The 25,311-nt window shown below is 29.7% G+C and overlaps 1 protein-coding gene across 1 annotated transcript in view; it reads left to right on the top strand.

Annotated features, from left to right (window-relative positions):
- The window catches only part of LOC107438572 (uncharacterized), an 86,516-nt gene that overhangs the window by 57,788 nt on the left and 3,417 nt on the right, over nt 1–25,311 (top strand). Inside the window, exons 2-3 of the mRNA XM_071182405.1 lie at nt 22,640–22,731; nt 24,348–24,531. Coding sequence (XP_071038506.1) covers nt 22,640–22,731; nt 24,348–24,531 — 276 coding nt within the window. The remainder of the gene's footprint in view (nt 1–22,639; nt 22,732–24,347; nt 24,532–25,311) is intronic.

Consider the following 25,311-nt stretch of genomic DNA (forward strand, 5'->3'; position numbering starts at 1 on the left):
TTATTTTTCTGTATAGAATAGATAAACGAATATTATAATTTTGCGCAAAATTTTTCTAATTCGCTTAAAAAATTCTTGAAGTATGTCGAAATACACAAAAATCGAAATTGTCATTAAAAAGACCACACTTTCAATTGCTCTCCTGATCAAACTATAGGGACCATATTCTTCGAATTGCGTCTGCTTGAGCAGCTATTTCCCTGGGTATCCCCAGGCCTTATCTCTTCCAATGAGGTGAACCGGGTTCGAATCCCATCTATGGTTGGTCGATATGAATCAGCATCAGGCTTGCACCAGCCACACTGCTGAAGTGAAATATCCTCAGTGGTAGACGGATCATGGGTTAGAGACCCTTTGCCGTCAGGATAACTGAGGGAGGTGCTCGTGATCTTCTTCTCCATGAAACGCAAATGCTGGTTAGTTGAATCAAAAAGTCCTTCTTGAAGTCACAATTTCTTCTAATGCTTAATAAATGAGTTCCCTTGTCTTCTGGATTGGGTTCAAAATTACAAGTCTACGGCGTTGAACATTAGTAGTCGTAAACCGAAAAAATTGGATCGGCTCTTCAACCGCGGTAGTAAAAAAAAAAAAAAAAAAAAGAAAAAAAAAAAAAAAAAAAAAAAAATTGCGTCTACCTCCGATATTTTGTGAGCCATAAATCCAAATCCATTAAGAGAAGGTTTAATTATTTAAAGAAAGTACGTTTTTGTGTCTGATTTAGTAACTAAAAATATATTCTGCACTAATTAATCAGCATATTTGAGATCATCCCCTCGAAGCATAAAGATTGAGCTCTAGAGTGTGAAGATCCAATCATTAGATCAGAATTTATTCAAGGTAGTCCATTTTTTTGCGCATTGAGCATATGTTTTGAAATTAGCGATTCTTATTTTATATTATTATTTTATTGACTCTTATCTGCATACCTTATTTTACTGTATAGATCTAATCTTATCTTACTCATAATATCTTATATTACTTATTATATCTTACCTTACTTATTATATCTTATCTTACTTATTATATATTATCTTACTTACTATATCTTATCTTACTTATTATATCTTATCTTACTTATTATATCTTATCTTATTGTAATTATTAGTAATTGCGTTACTGAATCGAAAACATGGTGATAGCTATTTTACACCGAGTAGTATGAAGAACATTCTTGGGGTTTAATTTCACCAAGAACTTGCTTTGGTTCTACGCCAGTTTGATGTAAAGTGATTGCCATCATTTTTAGAGTTAAGATACACTAAAATTTTTTACAATGTAATTACAGAATTGAACGAAATCTCTTTTGCAATCAAAAGCTACATAAATATTACATTGAAGTGCGGGATTAATATTGTCATGTACTTATTTTACACTATTAGAAATTTTACGGAAAAAATAGTTAAATAGCAATTTATTTAATTGTTATTTTACCATATTCAAACAAAACAGTCAAATTAACACAGATAAAATGATATTGATACTTTTAACATCGAGAAAAACCATTAATTATCTGCTTTCATATAATACAGATTAAAAAAAAAAGGAATTTTTATTGCACAATCTAGCCCACTTATTGAAGCCATTTAATGCCTTGCAGCCATTTATTGCCTCGGCTATAATCCATATTATAGCCGAGAGAGATAATCATCCGTCATTCTCATGTATGACAGAATGTGGGTTTAAATCCTAATGCAGACACCACAATATTTCCTCCATTCCCTTCAACAAATGAAGTGTTTCTAGTGTCCTTCACTGCCCAATTTGTAACCCGGTTCATTAGAAAATGATACTCTCATTCACGCATAGATGGCAGCACTATAAAGTTGCTTAACACAAAAAAAATATACTATTTCCCATCTTTTATGATGGATGAAACAACCAAATAAACTTATTGAACCGCATTCCACTGTTCGTTTGATTAAACATGACTCAACCACAACCTAACTCTACTGCTCATTTCATACTAAAGAGCCTCGCTCCAATGTCCAGTTGAATTTCTTTTGTACGGTTTTGAAACAATGCTAGTAGTAAACGGATTCAAAACTGTAAAGGTAAGAAATCCTCTATACTGTAAACTTTACTGTGATTTGGATTTACAAACTGTAATTTTACTGTAGTTTTATAGTGAAAATTTTAACAGTGCTATAATGAATGAGAAAACTAATTATACTTATACTATAAAGCTTAGAAATTTCCTAAATAGTTTTGCAGTTTTTTAAATAGTATTTTTCAATCAATTGATTGTTATTTCTCAATATAGCCGTTACCCCTATCGTCCGACACTCTCAAGACTAGACGCGTGTGTTGGAATGCTCGGAATTCTTTTTAAATTATTTTTTAAGATACAAACATTAAACTATATTAATTAGAATAATTAGCGGCAGTAATAAACGCGAGATTTATGTTTAAAATCAATAATGATGCACTATCATGAAAAGCAGACGACTTATAGAAAGCAGACGATTTATAAAAAACAGTCGACTAAAACACATTTTTGTTTTTTCTTTAATGATAATTTTCTATCAGCAAATTTTGGAAAGGTTTTCGAATAACCAGATTGTCATGCGATCCAGTATCAGATTCTAAGAAATACGAGTTTCTTATTAATAAACTTCAATACTTCAAAAAATTAAAAATATATATGTCTTTTCAACTAGTTTAATTTTGATTTTATTTATCTTTAAACAAAACATTTTGAAACTGAAGTAAAGAAACTTTAAGTGTATAGCTTTTTCACTCTTATTTATAAAAAATAAAATAAAAACAGAAATGTTGAAAAGAGATGGAGTTTGTACTTTTTTTAAAAAACTTTTCCTCCTTTTTAATGTGACAGAAAGTGAAATTATCTGGTGTTCATACAGACTAAAAAATATCTCGATGATTATTGTGAACGCTTCCAAAAAATTTATTACTCTTTTAAGAACCAAAAGTATTTTCAAAAAACAAGCCTTGAGAAAAAGGAAATATTTTGCAAAATGTTTAAAATATAAGTTTATTTTTTAACGAAGAATTTTTTTAAACAGTGAAACATTTCATTGATTTATTAAAACTTTTCTATGTTACGTTAACTATTATATTCTTATTATCAAATATTTGAATTCATTTACTGAGTTTTTATCTGTAAATTTATTATTCATGTGAAGCATAAAAATTACAAATACATAAAATAATGAGATTAATATAAAATTAAAAAGTTTTCTTATTGTATTTGTTTCTGTTTTTATAAACATAAACAAATGATTCTACTGCGTAAAACAACTGTGTAATTTTACATCAAAAATGGTAGTAACTACTTTATGTAGCTGTGAAATTATGTAATCAAGTTTAAAATGTTTCAATCTGTGCGATAATATTGGTCAACTATATTCAATTTATATGGTAGTATGGTTAAATTATATTCAATTTGTTTGATAGCGTGGTTCAAATATAATCAATTTGCATGATAGTATGGTTCAACTATATTCAATTTTTACGATAGTATGGTTCAATTATATTCAAGTTGTATGATAATATGGTTGAAGTATATTCATTTTGTAAAATAAATAGTTCAACCATATTCAATTTGTAAGGTAGCAGGCACGGAAATCTATATTATATAAAACGCTAATACGTATGTATCAATAAAACCGATGATATTTCTTTTCTCGCGTTGGCAACAGTTTTCATTTTTAATTGTAGGCGTTTTGTACAAATCTCTCAACTTTTTTTCGTATTTATCCACATAATTTAGAAGTTGTGAACTCATTACATAAACACAATAACATTTGTCTTTGATTCTCACCGAATTCTAACCGAATATGGGTGTGTCACATCTCCGATTGTCGCCGAGAAAAAAACGGTTGGTTGGTTTTGAGTTCTGAAATAGTTCCTTTTCATTGGCAGAAATGAGAAGTGTTATACTATTGCTATTTTATTTTGAATTGAGCGCTTTACTATTCCACGTTTTGTTATATTATTAGATGCCAAATTCCATATTATTAGGGTTGCGCCCTTCAGAGAATTAAAAATACAAAATTATCTTCGTCGAAGCCGAAGCTTTACATCCGGCGCTCAGTGGCAGACTACCATTCCATATTGTTTTACAACACATGGCTTTAGCCCTCTAGTGGGAAAGACTTTAAAACAAAACTTAAACAAACTCTCAACAACTGAAATTTAGAACAGTGTGATTAAGAAAAATATGTTAACTGCTTGCAATTTCAAATTAATATTGAAATGTTCAGGTTCAGAATTTTCTACAGTGAAAAATTTTCGGACTTTCAGTGTTCAAAAAAGTATACAAAAGCTAGACGTTAAGAACGTATCCAATGAGCGAGCAAAGCGAGCATCGGATTGCGAAGCAATCCGAAATAAACTGCGAAAGCAGCTCCGGGGGTTGGCGAGCGCCAGCGAGCAGGGGGCGAAGCCTCCTAGTATTATATAAAGTAGCAGTGAAATTTCATCATGCCTTGGTTCAACAAGGCCTAACTGGAATTAAACAAATTACATAAGGACTATGCCTTTCAAATAACGTTTATAAAAATAAGTATAAAACTGACTATAACCAAATAAAGGCGGTGAAGAATGGAGGATTTATGTAATAGTTAAAAGTATTTTAATAAAAATAATAATACTTATCTTTGTCCACATTTTTATTTTTCATGAGAATATTCTCCTTTTGAGATGATAAAAGAAAAATGAGTTAATATTATATATATAATTTTTCTATTCAGGAAAGCTTAGTTGGTATTAAATGGAAATTTAATATTTCTAATAAGTTTTAAAATAATTTTTTTAACTTATTAGAGATATTGTAGTCAAAGTCGATAAAAAAAGGCGGTTATTTTATTTTTCGCTTCTATCGATTACCTTTAAGCAGATTTATGTTTCAATGCAGAAACGCTATTTTAAGTAAACAACATTTGTATTCAGATTTACCAATATTTTGTAAGCAAACATTTTTAAATATCACAGGAAATTATATATTCTGAAACAATGTGGTTCAAAGAAAAGAAGACATTATTACGAATATTTGTTGAAAGGACAATAACATGATAAAGACTTAGATGACTAAATATAAATAATTGTAAAAGGGGTAAGGAATTATCAGAAATTACTTTATTTATTTTTAGTTTAATTACTTATTCATTATTTTATTTATATATTTATTCATTTAGTTACTAATTTTTAATGATAGACACTGAATTTTCGTTCACTTTACCTTGGAAGAAGATAGAAGAGTTGCTTTTTAACATTACCCAGTGGTCACGTGAGAGCGGAAGCGAATAACACACACATTTCCCACACCACACTGCCGCAGATACCCGTTCATAGGGTGGTCCACATTCCCACAACACACAACAGAGCACAGATCAGATAGAATCATTCATGCCCTGTGCAGGATTCTAACCCGCAACCATTGGCTTCGCAATCAGGCACGCTCGGCCACCTGGCCAGCAAAATATATAAAAACTTTTTTTTTGTATGTTATAACATTAAGAAAAAAGTGGGAAAATGAAACAAACAATACAAGCATTATAAAATTCAAATCTTTCGACTGTTTTGAAACATGAATTATCACTTATTTTTCTTAATTATTTTTCTTTTAAAAATGATCTTCATCTATAACTAAACCAATAAAAAAATATATAATATAAAAAGCTTTAACAAATCTTTCTGTTATTTCGTTAACTAAATTATGTTCCTTTTTTTAAAATTCATTATTCGAAATGAAACGCGTTCTAACAATTAGAAATTTACATCCAGCATTTTAGCTCTAAATTTAGATTAGAGAATGTAATAACTATCATTGTAAGTTTTTCCCTTTAAGAAATATAAATTCTGCGCGAAACTTCTCACAAAGTATTCTAGCATATCATAACAGTTGAATTATCCCTCGTAAGACTCGTTACAGGGATTAGTTGTAAGATTTCTCCCTTTGAAATCCCTAACATTAATTAGCGAAGCCCTTCGATTTTGTGAGATTTAGATGTTTTCCCACCAATATGAAATGATGTAATGAAAATAATTTTCGAATGACTTGTCCTAAAACGTGTTTTATCTTATCTTTCGGCTACTCTAAGCTACCAAGCACGTTGCATTAACGTGTCTTCAGAGAGAGGTCTTCTTAATTAATATGAAATTCACTCAACTTGTTTATCACAAATTTAGTTTTGGTTGGATATAAGTTGCAACTTTATTTAAAATATTTTTTTAAAAAAATGAGTTCAATATAAAATTTTACTAATAATCTGCCACATTTATCCCTTGTAACACGCGTTATAGGGATTACTTGCATAATATCTCCTTTTGAAATCCCTAACATTAAATAGTGAAACATTTCGATTATGTGAGATTTTATTTTATTTTATTTCATAACCGTCGTTGAACAGCCGACCCAATTTTGGGTTTACGACTACTAATGTTCAACTCCGTAGCCTTGTAATTTTGAACACAATCCAGAAGACAAGGAAATTCCTGAACCAGTACCCCCAGAGGTATGATTTGTTATGGGAACATGGAGGACTTTAAGACTCGACAGATTTAACTGGCATCAGTCACCATTTAGATTATGTGAGATTTAGATGTTTCCCCAACAGTATGAAATAATATAATAAAAATAATTTTCGAAAGACCTGGCCTTAAACCTATTTTATCCCACCTCTCGTCAACGATTCTATATAAATATTATAGAATTTTTAGAAAGATACCATACACGATGCGTTAGAGTGTCTTCAGAGCTAAGTTTACTTAATTTTTAGGAAATTCGCACAACAACATGTTTATTACTAATTTAGTTTCGGTTGCACATCAAGTGCAACTTTATTTTTAAAAAAATTTAAAAAAAAAATTAGTTCAATATAAAATTTTACTAATAATCTACTACATTTTTAAAAAGGCCTCATTAAGACTGTTAGAATATGCGTTGTTAAAGATAGATTGTTAAAAATAAATTGCACTGTTAAAAATAGATCCCCCAAATTAAGTCCATGAATCCGATTTTCTTTAAGTTATTTACTATAAAATTAAAGATATACATAAAAATTGAAATATTGTATAATATTTTATGAAACTTTCTCAAGTGAAATATTTTCTGACAACATTTTCAGAAATAAAACTTTCTCTTTTGACGATTCAGCAATCCTTGAGCTGTATTTCTTTAATTTTTAGAGTCATTTCCTTACGAAATCACGTGTTTTGTGACAAAACGTGAGCTCCCTAATATAAGAAAAAAATGTTCCCTCAACTCGCAACTTCTTTGTAGTGCATTGTGGGAGATTGGTAGCTAGAATGAGGACTGGACAATAAACCAATCGGCCTGTATGGTAGTCAAGGAGTAAGCTTCCCTCAGGAGGATCTCGGGTTTGAATCTCGCTTCGGGCATATGTGTAATTTATCTCTTTGTTCTATCTGTCCTTCATATGTTGTTAGGGGCATTGTTCTACCAATATGGTGCCCACAAAAAAGGGATTATTCGAAAAGTTACGTACATTAGGCGCTACAAGGCTTTTCTTTCTTTTTCTTTATTTCTTTGGAAGAAATTAGAATGACGAAATATTTCTTTCATTTTCACGAAAATTGTTTAATTGAAGAAGTGACGCTTGTTATTTTGTCACTTTGACGAAATGTTTCCTCGTAGAATATACCAGAAAACGGTTTCGTCAATAGTGAAGAAAGTTTTGTGGAATTGGAGAATCCATTTTTTACAATGAATGCAATCTCTAATCATCATTAAATTTTTCTTAAAAAATGATACCATATAACCTTTTTCCAAATTAATTAAATACATTTAATAATAAGATTAAAATAATAAACCTAAAAATAGTAGAAACTAAAAGAACTAAAAACTGTCCCAAACGCAATTCCCCACAATTGCCAGGATCAATATGTCTGGGTAATGGACCAGCTACTAAAAAACATAACGCACCAACAATAATCCTAAAGAAACATATCTCCTATTCTCAAAGTATTGAAGCGCAGTTTTAGATAAAAACTGACATTTGTAAAAATTTTATGTTGGCAATATCAGGACCAGTTTCAATCTCTTAACTGCTCTGCTCAAGAACATCATTTAGTCATATTTCTTTGATGTCCTTTTTTGTCATTTTCTTTCAAGATAGTGACCATAATGGACTGCAATTTATCAGCTGAGACATTCATTACTAAGGAAACCATTACGGAGAATAATTTGTCATCGAAACGCGCCAAAAAATGCATCAGTGACAATGTTTCCCTTTTTCGGAAAAAAAATCAATGATACGCAGTTCAATAGCGTCATTATATTTTGTATTTTTATACTGATTATTTACAAATAAATAAAAACGTGTAGTTAGTTTAAAATTCGATTATATGGAAATAAAAGCTTCCTTGATAACGATTTTTGTAAAATTACGTTAAAACACGCATGACCATTTGCAGATTATGTGATGTTTTAGTTGGTTTTAGTTCTTAAGGTATTTTTACCTGTTTGAAATAGCAGTTTAATAACATTCAGTAAAATGTCATTAAACAGCTATAGATAATCATGAATCTTAATCATAACATCATAAATTATGCAAAAATGTTTTTTAAACAATGCAACATGGCTGCGTATGGTAATTTTGGTGCATGGATAATTTCTTGTAATTAAGCAACCAGGTTGTGCGATCTAGAAAACAACTAAAACGAATAATAATAAAATTATTTGAAAAAAGAAATCATATTTTTCTTGCCTTAACAACAGATTTTTAATTACTAAAGTAAGGTATGTAACTAAGTTTTAAGTAAAAAATTTTAGTTAGTTTCAAGATCCAAATAAGAAGTTTCTTGATGGTGATTGTTTGAAATTATTATAAATCACGTAAAACAATAAATTTTCAGATTATATTTTATTTCAGTTTTATTTTTTGAGGTAATTTGAATTCAGGTACGAAATAGATATTTAAAAACGTTTTAATCTATTATAGATAACGCATAAATTATGCAAAAATAATTCAGAAGTATTCGATATGGATGCGGTAATTTCTTGAAACTTTGTGAAAGGGTTGTAGAAGACCTAAAAAACAACTAAACGGAAAACTAACGCTTTTACTATTTTTTCTTTAAATAACTAAAAATTTTAAGGTAATAAAGTTATATTTTTTTAACTACGTCTTATGTAATAAATAGTGCGCAGTCAGTTTAATATTCAATAATATGGAAATGAAAGCTTTTTTGATAACAGTTGTAGCAAAATTAAGTAAAAACGTGCTAAACAGTATTATGTAGTGTTTGATTTAAACAGTTTTTGTTTTGAAGTTTTTTTTTTCTGGAAGCATTAAACAGTAGTTTAATTAATTTCTTAATAAATTATGGAAAAGCACAATAAATTGCAAAGAAATATTTTTAAAATTAGTTGACATGGAGGAGGCAAATTTTTTAAATTATGCAAACATGTTGTGAATGGCTTATTAGAAAACCTCTTTAAAAATATTTTTCTGATTCTTTATTGCTTTAATTACATTTTTGTCTGGCATTAACTGAATTCCTTTAACTAAATTCTTCAAACCTTATAATTTTTTGTACAAATTTTACCTAAAATAGGAATAAAGCTCTTTCACAGTCCACTGATTAGTACTCAGTAAACTGTCAAAAGGAATCTTAAAGTGGAAAAAGTAAGTGAACATATACGGAACAAAAGCCATAAAGATATGTTTATCAGTACTAAAAGCAAAAGTATAGTCGAAACTACATGAATGTGGTAAATTTTCCGCATTTCTGACTCTATAAGATCATTAGAAATTTTTAGTAAATTTTACCGAATAGGATTCATTATGGTTTTGGTAATATTAACAATACGATATGCTTTTAAAGCATGCGATAGAATTTGATAAATGTGATAAAATTTTGTAATTTTATCGCCTTTGAGAAAGGCATAAAAACCCCTCATTCGGCTGGATTCGCTTTCCAGTTTTGCATTTAGTACTTATTATTACTTTATTACTTACTTTTGTATTTATTACCAGTTTTTTATTTATTACTTTTGCAGTTATTATTATCCAGTATGCTGTGGTAATAAGAACAATAATCTTGAAACATAGTATTTACAATAAACCGTTAACGTATGAATGGAAAAATTACCAAATAAATGGTTTCAACACCATATAATTTGATTTTATTAAGCAGAATCTGAGTTCTGTTTTTTAACCAGCAATATCATTACCATATAGTACGGTTAATTTATTAGAATTTTTTTTCCACGAGAAGACGTTATGCTAAAAAATAGAAGTTTGCAGACATTTGGCGATAAGCGGGCAATTTCAAATCATGACATTTTCCGCGTCTTTGCACAACTTAAAGGGCCCTAAATACAGACATTTTAATATTCGTAACCTCAGCCGCGATGGCTCAGGAGATAGAGGGTTCGCCTTCCAATGAGGCGAACCGGGTTCGAATTCCAGTCGATGCGAATTCCGCATCCGGCTTGCACCGAACACAGTGCTGACGTGAAATATCCTCAGTGACAGATGGATCATGGGTTAGAGTCCCTTTGCCATCAGGCTAACCGTGTGAGGCTCTCGTGGTCTTCCTCTCCATGTAACGCAAATGCGGGTTAGTTCCATCGAAAAGTCCTCCAAGAAGGCAAATTTCCGCCAATACTTGATCCAGGAGTTTCCTTGTCTTCTGGATTGGGTTCAAAATTACAATTCTACAGAGTTGAGCATTAGTAGTCGTAAACCGAAAAATTGGATCTGCTGTTCAACGTCGGTTATAAAATTATAAAATAATATAATATAAAATAAAATATCAGTAAACTGGATATATGATGTTTCACAATAATAATTTAGGAATACGTTATATTTATTTTTCAAGTTAAGTTTTGCTGGAGCATAATTGGGAAGTGAATGGTTAGAAGTGAATGGATCTTAGAGAAGTTTTGCGATATTTTTAGTAAATTTGCTTTTTAAAAAGGTTCATATCAATTTTAAAAATGTATAAGATAAAATCATCAATTTTCTTTTTTTTCTCTCCTTTTTGTAAGCTCTAATTGGCGAAATCTACAGTTCTACACACTTATTTAAATCCTTCTGCGTCATAGTGTTTGCATCGTGACTCTTTTCTTATTGTTTAGTACGTATTCGTAATACGTACGCATTCCTTAGTATGTTTATTCTCAGAATTCAGCAGGGCCAGGGGAAGCTCTTTTTTCTTCATCTGCCTGTCGTAGAGGGGTTAAAGATTCAAGACCACCAACGAAGTTGAAACTTCTTTTTTTTTCTAAAACAAAAAGCGAAATTTTTTTTTAATAGAGAACAGATTCAAGATAAAAATTAAAGTTTGCTCATTTACTTCAAATTTGGAATAAAATACACTTCAGCATAGATCTGGACATGTAGTTAGGCTTTACCCTGTCCCGCCCCCATTTCGGGACCTCCAGAGAATACTGTTGAAGGATTGGTTTAGGCCAGATCCTCCATTCCGTTTTCAAAAAGTCTTATAAAAATCTCTTCAATTCCTTTGTTTAGTTTCTTTTGGTTCCAGTTTTTTTTAATGGTATAAAAGTTGAAATTTCTCGGGAAAAATTAAATTCTTAAGTCATCATAAACTCGACAGACAGTAAGTATGTGTTCGATATCTTCATAAGTTTTACAAACTTTGCAGTTCGGGTCTTTCCCGAACAATTTTGACTGATAACTACCTTGGGCTCCATGGTTAGTTGAAATTGATTGATATAGAAGTTGGAGTAGATTTTTTCGATTGCTGACTTTTGGGATAAATTGTAGGGATAAATAGAATTTTGGGATAAATAGATCTGGACATGTGGACTCTCTCACTAGTAACATTGGTCACTAGTAACTTAAATTTTCTATTTCAAACCACCTATCGGTTGTCAGTCATGATGTTAATGGCTGTCATTGTGGTTATGCTCCACAATTTCAATATCAATGGCATGATTGCACGTGCCTTTTTCGCTTTATGCACATTTTATAGTTCTTAATGTTAAAACATACTCTAGTCCTTATCAATGGCAGCTTAATTTCTAAAATCATGTCCCATTGCGGCTTAAGAATATTTTATAGCTTTTTGTTTAAAAAACGTTCCTGACAGCTCAGTCTCTTAAATAATGGAACTTATGAATATTATATAGTTCATATTATTAAAATATTCTTATAAATGGCATCTCACAATCCTAAACACAGTGCTATTGCGACGTATGAATATTTTTAGTTCGTATTGTTAAAACTTATTCCGGATCTTTTAAAAGACAGTTCAAGCTCTTTAACAGTATATCCATTTTAGCTCATGAATATTTTATAGTTCTTATTTTTCAAATATATTGATATAATAAGATAATAAATATTTTGTTTTTGGTTAAATTATATATTTAAAAAATAATCACAATGCAATTTTGAAATATATTATAAAACAGTTATTAATTGTTTTGCTGTGCGAAATATAAGTTAAGAAAGTAAATTTCTAAAGCACAAACAATTTTTTCAATGAAAATCAATAAAATAATTTTTAGATCTGCAAAATAATTTGAATGACTCAAGAATTAAAGTTTCTTAAAAATAAACAATTCCTATAAAAAATGAGGGTTAAAGAGTTCATTAAAAACTGTCAAACCTTTGTTGTTGATTGTCAAACCTTTATTTTCTTGTATCAGAGAAAAATGTATGTACTTTAAAGGATTACAAGCGAAGTATTTAGAAAAAAAGGATTTATTAAAAAATAACAAACATACATGTTTTTCGCTAAAAGTGTTTTGGTTGTTTAAGGAAAAATGTATTTTAAAAAAGGTTTTTAGACAAATTATGATGAAAGCTTCCAGTGACAGCTTTTTCATATCTTATTTATAAGTGAGAATTATTAAAATATGTCAGGTAATGGCTTAAAAATTTATGAGTCCGAACAACCTGTATAAAGAATCCTTTAAAATCCATGTATTTTTATGCCATAAGATAGTTTTAATAATTTGTAACAACTTGTATCCAATTCAAAACATTGAGTTCGAATTTCGTAACTTTGTAAACAAATTTTGCTTCTATCTGCACAAAGTAAAATATCTCCTCTTAGAATTTTTTATCTAACTTTAATTTTCTGCAAAAGAAAGCGTAAAGTAATAAAAATCTGAAACTTCTTTTAAGCATTCAGACAATTGGCATATGAACAGAAATTACTTTAAAATGTTTTTGGAAAACTATAAAAGGAAATATTCACGAATGACTGTCATATTTAGCAAAAATGTTTTGATAAACCTTGTTCCTTAATGATGTTAAATATAAATGTATCATATAACTCTAAACTTATTTAAAAAAAGTAACAAATGTTTGAAATTGTCACACACAATCAATGTTCAACCTCAGTTTTAACTATTAAGTGACTGATAAAACTTCTCAAACTTTATTTTAGGACACATATTAGTCTGTTTAATTTTTCTAAGTTCTAAACTGGATACTGAGATAAATTATAAAAAATGGAACTTTCGAAATTTCCTAAACGGGAAGAACTGCATTATCTTACATACTTCAGTTATTATACGTTGTTCAGAGTAAGTGTCTTCATCAAAACAATTAGAGAATAATGATGAAAGTAGTTATACGTAATTTTGGTTTTTAGGTTGACGTTATAAAAAAGAAGTGCATTTACACATAAAAAAGGCAATTACCAACGAAAAAAAGGAAATGATTTTCTTTTTGTGGTATAAATTATATCTTGCATTTGGATCAAGCTCCTATTTACAAAATGTTTCATTAAAATATTCATTTACTATTGATTTACCCTGGTAATAACATATACTTCAGCAGAGTGGAATGAAATAGATTATGTTAAGATGAAGAGTGATATAATCACAATTTTCTTAAATAAAGTAATTTAATAATATTCATATCTTGCTTCATTTTATTAATTAAAACTAATTTTATTTTATTTTATAACCGTCGTTAAACAGCCGACCCAATTTCATGGGTTTACGACTACTTACGTTCAACTCCGTAGCCTTGTAATTTTGAACCAATCCAGAAGACAAGGAAACTCCTGAATCAGTACCCCCAGAGGTATTGATTTGTTGTGGGAACATGGAGGACTTTGAGACTCGACAGATTTAACGTGCATCAGTCACCATTTACTACACGGGGAGTCTTCGGCCGGCGAGGATCGAACCCACGACCTCTTGGATATGGGCCCAGCGCCCTACCGACCAGGCTATCCCGGCCCTAATTAGAACTAATTGAGCTTACTTGTCAAATTTCAAAATATTATATTTAAATACTTTTAAATCATTTTTAATAACTAGTGGGCTGCGCCCATATGCTCGCTGACGCTCACCAACCCCCAAAAATTGCTACGCAATCTTATATGGTTTGCTTCTCAAATCAAGCTCGCTTCGCTCGCTACTAACTTAGGTACATTGCAAATACACATAATTCTAAGAAATCAAAACAATCATTCAAATCCATATAAGAGCATTTTTTTTTTAAAAATTACATCTTTTTATTAAATACTAAGTCATTAAAATAGATTTGAATTCAAATAAATGACATGTTATTCGTTAAACTTATTAGAAATGTGCTATCTTAAAGCGTAAGCACGACTGAGACTCATTTTTCAATGAATAACTAATAACAATAATAAAACAAATAAATTCGTGATATAAATCAAAAATCGTCAAATAAATTCGCAATATATAAATTCGCGAAAAAAAGCGCTTTCGACAAAATATTAAAATAGAGATCTATCAACAAAGACTACTCACTTCTGCCTAGCTTAAGGTTATTTCAGTTTCCGTTTTTAAAAGCGCTATGTGCTGAGCCACCTCAGCTAGATTTGGCATGTGACTTTTTTAGTGGTAATCATTAGTCGATTTTCTAGCGTTGCCATACGGGGAGTTGTAATGAGGCTTTTTTTGTCGCAGTGTAAGAGAAATATATATGTAGATTTTAATAATATTTAAAACCTTAAAATTTAAAATTTGCCAGATGGGTTCAATAGGACATATTGTAATAAATGAAATGAAACAAAAAATATTGCAAAATACTAATCAAAGGCTACGCAAATAAAAAAATTCATTTATGTAATCATAAAGATTAATACGGATAGAATATACTAGCTTATATCTCTGAATAGAATCTTTAATGCTAAGATTAAAATAGTATTAAGTGCCTGTTTTGGTAATTATGCATTCAACTATTGGCTGAAAAAGTAATATTTAAAACAAAACATGTTTAGTTCAACCCTTAATGGTTCGAAAATTTTTTACGTTACTTCTCCAAAGGTAAAATTACAACAAATTATAACATTAATTATAATTATATAACATTAATTATAATAGAAATAATAAAATATATAACAATACAATAGATAGTTGCCACCATATATGCTGCATTTGGCCGTAAAAGTTAAAGTATCATACTTATGGCGGCATTGGTCCGTCAGGGGTTAATATAATGCTCATTTACCAAAGTTCAAAACTTACATAAAAACCGACGTAAAAATCGTATTCACCTACATAAAAAGTAACTGTAAATAAAAATGAGTATTACAGGCACTTATATTCGGTTCTTATATTCTTCGGTGATTTTTTTAAGAAAAGATATGCCAAAGCAATTATAACCAACCATGCATTAAATTATCTATTTTATTTAAATAATAAAGTTAGTTATATAATAAGAAGACAAATCGCATCAAACGAGTTAATTTACGTTTCTTCTGTCAACAATTTTTCTTTGATAGACTCTGCTTTACACGTATAAAAAACTTACTTCCCAATTCATTGGTAAATCTTAAAAATTCAAAACTTATCAGTAAGTTTTATTAATTAAACTTTAAAAAAATGCAAAGATTAATAATTTTATACATTTTTAAAAATTTATAGCACGCGAAGGAAAAAAATCTGGTAAATTACTATACTACGTGGTAATGACTTTTTTTGTTTAAAAAAGAACCCTAATTCTGGGTTAGTACAAAACCAAACTGTATGGTTTTCAAACCATTCCCATTGGAGTTTTTTGTTCATATGGAAATATGGATGTTCATATGGAGTTTTTTTGTTTACCGGAAGCTCTGGTTTTCAAAATTATCGATTTTATTACAACATATTTAGTGAAAAATATTAATCTTAAAATTAAATTTAACTAAGTAAATGGTTCTTATGCCATGCTGTATAATAACACATATAATAATATGAAATTTTTGCTAGTTTTACCAAAATTAACACAAAAGCGGTTCAATAAAAATTACTGAGCTTTTTGGTGTTCCCATGGAGCCAGAAACACAGTAAATATTACCATATTCTGGTAGTTTTGACCATGCTTTGTTTCTCATCGTATATGCAAACTAACTAAATTTAAAAGGAAATATTTTTTCAAAATTTTCCCTAAAAAAAATGCTGAAATTCATAATAGTTAAGCAACGAGACTAATTAAAAGTTTTAAAACAATTAATCCTGACTTTTCTGCAACTTCTGAAAAATTCAAATATTTGATGACTTAAGTTTCACGATTACTGAAGTTTCAAATAAATCTCCATAAAGAAAAGATTCCTAATTTTCCGTAACAAATAGCACTTTTTCCCCCAAGTCTTATGCAGAAGTCAAGTGTCTTAATAAAGTTATCTTTTAAGACAAAACATTTTTTGCTAAAAAGGAGAAGTTCCGTAAGGGCTTTATTGTTTCTGCATACTCAACATATTTCGAACATTTACGTATATCATTCACAGTTCTTTATTGCCGATGGCATCGCATTATCTATGTCCGGACTGGTACAAAACTTCTATGTCAGCTTTTCCGGTAATTCAATAAATAAACTAAAAGCAGTTGCTCAAGCAAGCTTTCCCTGTTTTCTTTTTGGTAATCAATGTTATTGAATTATGTTTCTATCGCGAAACTCAATATTTAGATATTTTGAGCTTGTTAGTTAAAGGTTATCTCGTGCATTGAACGTGAGAAACAAATGCTATGAAAATATTTATTTTAAGAAGAAAACGGTGAAAATTCAATCACGCTAAGAACTGAAAAATCACGTTTTAGATTAAATAAATGCATTTATTTGTAATTCTGATAAAACTGTTTGTCCATATCTTTATGCATTTCTGTAAATATGCAAACTAACATAGTTTTGCGCTGTTATAAAAGTTTATTTACGATAATTATCGTTTCCAAAATTAATTTAAACCTGCGTATGTGTCGTATAGTTAAGCATGAAAACTAAAAATACATAAGTTTGTCAAGAAATAATCAAATGAATCGTAGTAATTGTCTTTGGGTGAGACGGGGTAACAGGAAAATATGGGAAAAAAGCTGCTGATTTGGTTATGTTTAAAACAACTTACGCATTAATGATGAAAAATTGTTAAGGTAATTTATAAATATGAAAGAAACTTTTTTATGAAAAAAAATTTTTCGAACTGAATAAGACATGAATAAGAGAGAAATAAAAGTTTATCTGATAATTTAAAAGACAAACAATTCATATGCTTATGAATAGGAAAACTTGTTTTCTAACTAATATTACAAGATGAAAATTACATATAAAATTTTAATTACTGTTGTTATGGAACCTGGTATTATAGTCATTTGTAGTCACTGCTTCAGATCTTCTCCTCAACTGCTCTTTTTTTATGAGAAAAAAGTTTGCAAAAACTTAAACTGAACTCAATTAAATTGACCCAATGAAAACATATTTTTCGTATGTTTAAATTATTTCGATTGCAGTTTTTGTCATCCATTTAAAAACAAGATTAATGATCAGCTTATGTTTCAAAAGAACTTTTATTTCGTGTCCATAAAAAAAAAAGTATATTGCAAGATAACTTGATATTAGAAAATAAATAAAGCTGTTCATTCACGTGTTTAAAAAGTCTTAATTATTTTAACTAATGATTCATCTTGTCTGGGCTTTTAAGAAACCAAGGTTGCCAAAAGCAAGAAAAATAATAAAAAAACTAGGAGGCTTCACCCCCTGCTCACTGGCGCTCGCCAACCCCCGGAACTGCTTTCGCAGTTCATTTCGGATTGCCTCGCAATCCGATGCTAGCTTTACTCGCTCATTGGATACGTTCTTAACGTCTAGTTTTTGTATACTTTTTTGAACACTGAAGTTCCGAAAACTTTTCACTGTAGAAAATTCTAAACCTGTGCATTTCAATATTAATTTGAAATTGCAAACAGTTCACATATTTTTCTTAATCACACTATTCTAAATTTCAGTTGTTGAGAAAAGTAACTGCTGTAAGTTTTGTTTTAAAGTATTTCCCACCAGAGGGCTATAACCATGTGTTGTAAAACAATATGAAATAGTACTGAAAACCGGATGTAAAGCATCGGCTTCGATGAAGATATTTTTTTGATAATTCGGTGAGAATTCACCCGATTAGACATATGATATGCTCACTACGTGCTTTTTCACGCCGAAGCCTATCAATTAAAACGTATTAGCGTTTTATATAATATAGATCAGCCATATGATGCTCACTACGTGCTCTTGCGCGCCGAAGCCTATCAATTAAAAATGAAAACTTTTGCCAACACAAGAAAAGAAATATCATCGGTTTTATTGATACATACGTAAGTATAAGCGTTTTATATAATAAGATGCAATTTGGTACTTACACTTCTAGAAGAAGATCACGGATAACCACAGATGTGACCTATGGCGTCAGCGTTTGCTGATTGCTTATAAGCAAAATAGTGTGTTAAAGTTGTGCTAAGTTTTTCCACATCAGTTTGAATGTTAATCAACGTGAAGATAACTAAATACAGGGCCGTATCAAATACCGATTTCGTTGAAACATAATTTTTTCTCGTCTGCGACTTTTACTTAACACTTAGGTTAATTATTTGTTCGTGTATTTTATAGTAACCTTCAACTGTCTTAGTCTTCTCTGGGAAGACATTTATTCTACTCCTCTTTTGGTATTTGATTTTCTTCAGGTCAACGGGTTCATAGATCTGGTCTGACTTCGTCAGGCCAGAAGAGGATAAGTAACAACAACAACAATAGTAACCTTATTATATATATTTGTTTTTCATACCTGGCAACTTCAATGCATAATTAGTTTGTTTATGTTCTACATAGTTGTACATGCCTGTCTTTGTATTAAGTAAGAAATACATAGTGAAAGAACTAAAATCTTTGCGAAAAAGCATCGACTGAGTCCCTTAAGAATTAATAATTGATGCGCTTGGATTACTCGAAATAGAATGGAAAGAACAGTTCGTAACGTAAACAAACGTTTCGACAACCAATCAGGGTAACGTAACAAGTCACGTTTCAACAATCAATCAGCATGAAGAAACTCACACTACGTCATTAGCAGGCATCCTATTAGTTTGGTTCAAAAAATTAATATATTTTTTTAATTGTCCCCATTTCCAATTGCAGCAAACTAAATTTTAAATAAATTATTGATGATGCCGCTAGTCTAAACCCAAACTAATTGGCAATTTTCAGACAATTAAAAAAAAATTTAATTTATTAAACCACACTAATTACATTCAAAAACCACTCTCATCGTCAAAACCAACTCATCAAAACAAAAGCCAGCTTCATTCTGTTCTAAAAAAAAATTTATATCAAATTAAAAATTATATTTTCGCGTGGCGTTCATGATACTGCGTTGCATGCACCAAAGCGACTATGTGATTGTCAACATTCACCGGTGAAAGTCAACAACCACCGATTTCGGTCATTCACAGTAACATGCACATCATTCACATAATAACTTCATCAGGACGTTTATTTCATACTTTGCCTAAATAACATCTGACATTATATATAATGCCTAGGCAATGTGTGAAATATAAATCATTTCATACTTTGCCGGCTAGTTTTAGGCATTATATATAATGCCGGATATCATACTTTGTCGGTAACAGATATAAAAATTGATTAAAAAAAAAAAGCATAAGTATAACACTTTAAAAAAATACTACGTAAAATACCACACCCCTATTTTAAGTCAAACAACACTTGCCATACATATTATTGAAAATACAACGTATGAAAGTAAATTCCGATGCAAGCGCAGTAAATTCTACTTTCCCCACCTTTGAAATAAATGGAATGATCCAGTCTCATTCAGATCCAATGTGGGAATCAAGGGCTAGTAATTAATTTTAAGTGCATAGTACACAATATTCTTTTTAATCATTAATGTTATTTTAATCTATTACTGATGACAGTATACATTTTCAATTGAATAAAAAATTTGTAATGGTTTATAAAATTATAATTATGATAATTTTCTTAGTTAGCAATTTTTTTTAATTTAAAAAATTATCGATTTCCAATCTTCCTTGGTTTTACAAAAAATATTAGAATACAAATATGTTTAAAAGTTTTAGTAAATAGTAATTTATCACACAGTTCATTAATATAATTTTTAAATTCGATACTTTTAAAACACACACAAATAAAAAGTCATTTGAGACGTTATATTCAATATGCAAACAACATTATTTTCTTCAGTTTAGAACATAAAAAGTCTTTTTTATTTATTCGAAAGCTTCCGGTAAATATCTACGTTTATGCCCTAGAGACAGATTTCAAAAGAAAGGAATAATTATTTTATACTCAGGTTTCGTGGTTACATATTTTTCTAAACATAATTAATTTAGACAATAAAGTAATAGTTTAGATTAATTATTCTTTTGTGCTATCACTATTAATTTTATATTTCCCTTTGTGATTCTAATTAAATATATTCCTATTTATTCTCTTTATTTATTTATAAAAATAAATAATAAACTGAAAAATGGTGAAACTATAACTGCAAATTAATCTAGAAAATTCTAGAAACTAAATTAGATGAACAGTACTTTCATGAATTAATTCTCTTTCAGAAGATAAATTGTTTTGTGTCTGTAGTGCAAAGAGTAGCTTTTAAAAAATTTAAATCTTAAAATAAAGTGCACAGAAGAAAAATGTGTCTTCAAAAAGACCGGAAAATGGTAAAATTTACCACGTTTTTGGCTCTATGAGACCGCAAAGAAACTCGATAATTTTTTCCCCGAAACGTTTGAGATTGCTAACAATAAAATTTGGTTTTGAAATATCTGATAAAAGCTGGCATAAGTGGTTAAATTTGGCAATTTTACCATAATACTTTACAGCATGGAATAAAGCCATTTATTCGGTTAAATTTAATTTTCAGACTTCTATTTTGTGCTAAGTAAGTGGTAATAAGAACTATATATTTTTGAAAAAAAAATATCTGGTAAACCATTACCATATGAACGGAAAAATTACTTAATGAATGGTTTAAATGCCGTTATTTGTTTGTATTAGGTTTATTCTTAAAAAATATGATGTTTTTAATAATCTGTATGGTACGGTACGGAATTATTATCGGAATTTTTTTTTAAGTGTAAACATTCGTTTTTCATATTTTAGAATATTTTTATTTGTATCTTTTTAAATTTTAACATAATTTGTGATTTTACCGGAAATTGAAAAACATAGCATGGTTAAAATAAGAAATAAAGGGTTTCTACTGCAAATACTTTTACGCAATTTATTTCAAATCGTATCAAATATTATAAATGTATCTAACTTTTAAACCAGCAAAACACCAATTCAGTAAAAATTTTAATGACAGAAACCATCTGTAACCATATTAATTTTACCTGTATTTATTAATATGTAACCATATTAATCTGAAACCATATTAATTTTTATATAAAATGAGGCAAAAATAACTAAGCTTGAAAGCAAGTATTTTTCTTTCACTACCAAAGTTTTAAAATTTATAATTTTAGCTCGATATTTTTTATCGCAGCGCTTTGATGATTTTGGTCAAATCATGGTGTGATAATGTTTGATAATTATAGCATGATGTCTTAGAGCATGGCATAAATACTATTATTCAGTTAAATTAACTTTTCATTTATGCATTTTTTACAACATATTTGGTAATAATAATAAAATTATTCTGAGAAATGAAACTATATTTTTCATTTGGTAATAAGAACTATAATTTTGAAAATCAGGTTTTCAGTAGACTGTTAGTATGTGAACGGAAAAACTACCAAATAAATGGTTTTAATGCCGTATATTTTGGCTTTATTAGCCGGAATTATGTTGTTTTTTTTTACCAGAAATTACCTTACCATCCTGTTGGGTAATTTTACCAAAACTTTTTCTCCGTGTGATAAGCAGGTAATGACAATTTTGGCACGGAAAAACATGACAACTTCTTAAGCAGAATGAGTTCTTATTTAGAAAATAATAATAATTACAGAATACATTGAAGTAAGAGAAACTTTCTTCATAGCACAATTTATCAGAATTAATTGGAACCACGCATCCATACAATCAAATATCCGTATGATTATATAAATTAGTAAAATGATAAAAAAAAAAAATTTCATGAGAAAGCAAGTGAGAAGCAAAACTTATAGTTAATCACTTAAGTTTATCAACAAAATAATTTTTCAACGTAATATCACTTTTTTTTACAAGTTTTGTGAGTTCTGTAAACTTCTGATAATTTAAAACTAACTGAAGAATCTTCATCTTTAATACATGAAATAGTAACATAGATTACGTATGAAAGTTTTCTTAAGTCTGCATATGTATGGATAAGTATTAGTTTCTTTAAGTACGTATTTTAATTAGTATTTATTTCTATAAGTATTTGCTCTTAAAAGTTTATATAAATAATGCAAAGAATAATAAGTTTGCTAACTTGTGCAAAATTCTTTCAGAAGAAGATACTGAAAAGAATATTTCTGTTCTTTTGGATGGTGAAGAACATGAGATTAGTTTTGCTGATCCACCAACCATGCCAGATACACCTGTAAGTTGAAGGATTTGCTTATTTTTTTTTAAACTTATAAGTAGTGTAACACAGGTGACAAGATAAAGCAGAGTAGGTTTATTATAGTGATTGTGCCTTCAAAGTTTAAACACGATGTCCTTTATACGGCTAGATAAGAAAAAGAATATTGTTTTAGTGTTTGATATTAAAAGCATGGCGTCTGGGTGGAAGTATTCCTTTTTCGTGCTCCTGTGAGTATTTCTTTTACGTGTTTTTACACGTAATCTCGATAATTTTAACTTTTGTTTTTAGCTAGTGTTATAAGCAACAGTTTTGAGTGGTCAAATTTTCAAGTGTTTTTTTTTTAAATTTTATGAATTGTGTGATTTGGTACAACTACAGGATATCATTTTTTGGTACCTTGGTCAGTACGCGGAAGCTCTGCATTGACGTAGTCTATTCAAGCGTCACTCACTTCGCTGTTGGAGAGCTGAGTTTGGAGTTCTATCCTAGAAGCCGACAAAACGATATTAACCTACAGCAAGGTGGGAACTGCGATTGCTCAGGTGATGGAGTGCTCGCTTTTCAATGAGGTAATACTGGTTCTAATCCCAGAGTCGATAATTTTGGTCGGTACAAATACATTGCTCAAAAATTACTGTCGTAATAATTACTGACTTTGCTAACGTAAAATATCACCTGTAATAGACGGATCATGGATTAGAATCTCCGTACTGTCCGGCTAAACTTGAGAGGTTTTCGTAGTTTTCTTCTCTAGAAAAACACACGTGGGTTAGATCCAGCAAGAAAAACCTTCACGAAGGCTGGTTTGTCCCAACACTTGATTCAGAAGTTCCCTTGGCTTCAGGTTTGGGTTGAAGATTACAAGGCTATGGATAGTCGGAAATCAAGAAATTGATCGGTGGTTCAACGTCGGTTATAAAGAAAAATTAAACAGCAAGCACGTTAAATTTGTCGTATCTGAAAATTCGCACACTGGTAATGATGTGAGAATTTGGAAAGAGGCGTTGGTTTTAGTGTTTTCTAAGACATCTGAACGGGGGATTTAAATTACCTAGAACTCCTACCAAAATCGTTAAAATATTAAACTCTGAAAAACTTTGCAAGTTGCTTGACTTGGATTTGTGATGTATGCCTTGAATACGGTAGTTTGTACAAACAAACAGTAAATATAATTATGTATAAATAACGTAATAAGCACAAATAAACGATTCACAAAAGGAATAAACAGCTGTATCGATGCGATGCTACTCTTAAATAACATCAATAATGACAAGACCGGCACAAAATGTGTACGTAAGAGTAAATAGAAGTTTCAGTAGGGGCCGAAAAGACCATCAATCGTGCGGAGACACAGATATAAATCCAACATATCTACCTTGTCTGTTTCGCTTTTATACTAAGTATTGTATAAAAGTACCCCCACTAGTACCGAGGCAAATACAGGCATCAAATATATCTCAACACTGACGAAGGTATTTGATTAGAGAATCGAAGCAATCATTTGTTTTTTCAACTTTACAAATTCCCAAATTCAAATTTGAGTATAATTTTTTAACCCTGTCTTACAATGTTTAATCTGTCTTAAATTTCGAATATCAATGAAAATGCAAGTCAATGTCTATTTTTTACAGTGTGAGGAACAACTAGAAGGGGATGCTTACATTGTCGTCTACTCCATCACCGATAGAAACTCATTTGAAAAAGCAATTGACATACTTTTTAAATTGAGAGACAGAGGATGCACAATAAACAAAGCTGTTATACTGGTTGGAAACAAGTCAGATCTTGTAAGAACAAGAGCAATAACAGTAGATGGTAAATTATCCTTTTCCTTTCTCTCTTTTCCTAAAAATAACTGATAGATTCTTTATTTTATGTTATAACAGATATGCTTGATATTATTTGGGGTACGTTGGTAACTAAGATGTAGTGCGCAAAATAAACAAAAAATCTCATAATCGCTTTTGATCTAATGATTAGAATTTCGCGTACTAAGATGCAATTTTTATAATTTAAATTACTACTACGATTTTACTAGTTACGAAAACATATTTTCTCTGAATCAAAAAAATTTTTTTTCGAAAGATTTGATTTCTTGATTCTCAAAATGTGGGAAAATTGTCGCGTCTGGAAGATATGATCACAATAATTAAAACTGAAGAGGCGGCGAAAGTTTAACCTCTAATCTCCGTACTGTCCGGCTAAACTTGAGAAAAAAGAAATACCAAAAATACCTTGAGCAAAAAATAAAATTACCATTACTTAAAAGTTAATTTTATTTTTTGCGTATTTTCCCATATACAAGCAATTATACAACTTACTTATTTAAAGATAAATCTGCACCAAATTTATTATTTTATAACCATTTATTATTTAATTATATAACTCATTTATGATTTTTCTCTGAGTAATTTTAAATGTCCAAGTATAAATTTTTTTTGTTCTGTGCAAAATTTTTGTACAATTTAAAATGAAATTTTGACTCAATAAAAGCATTTTACTCACTGTATGAAACCATTTTCGTACATTTTCGTATATTTTGCTACGAAATTCCGTATTGGGCCCTAATATATATATATTACAACATATTTGGTA

Source organism: Parasteatoda tepidariorum, chromosome 6 (assembly GCF_043381705.1).
Source record: "Parasteatoda tepidariorum isolate YZ-2023 chromosome 6, CAS_Ptep_4.0, whole genome shotgun sequence".
Taxonomy (NCBI): domain Eukaryota; kingdom Metazoa; phylum Arthropoda; class Arachnida; order Araneae; family Theridiidae; genus Parasteatoda; species Parasteatoda tepidariorum.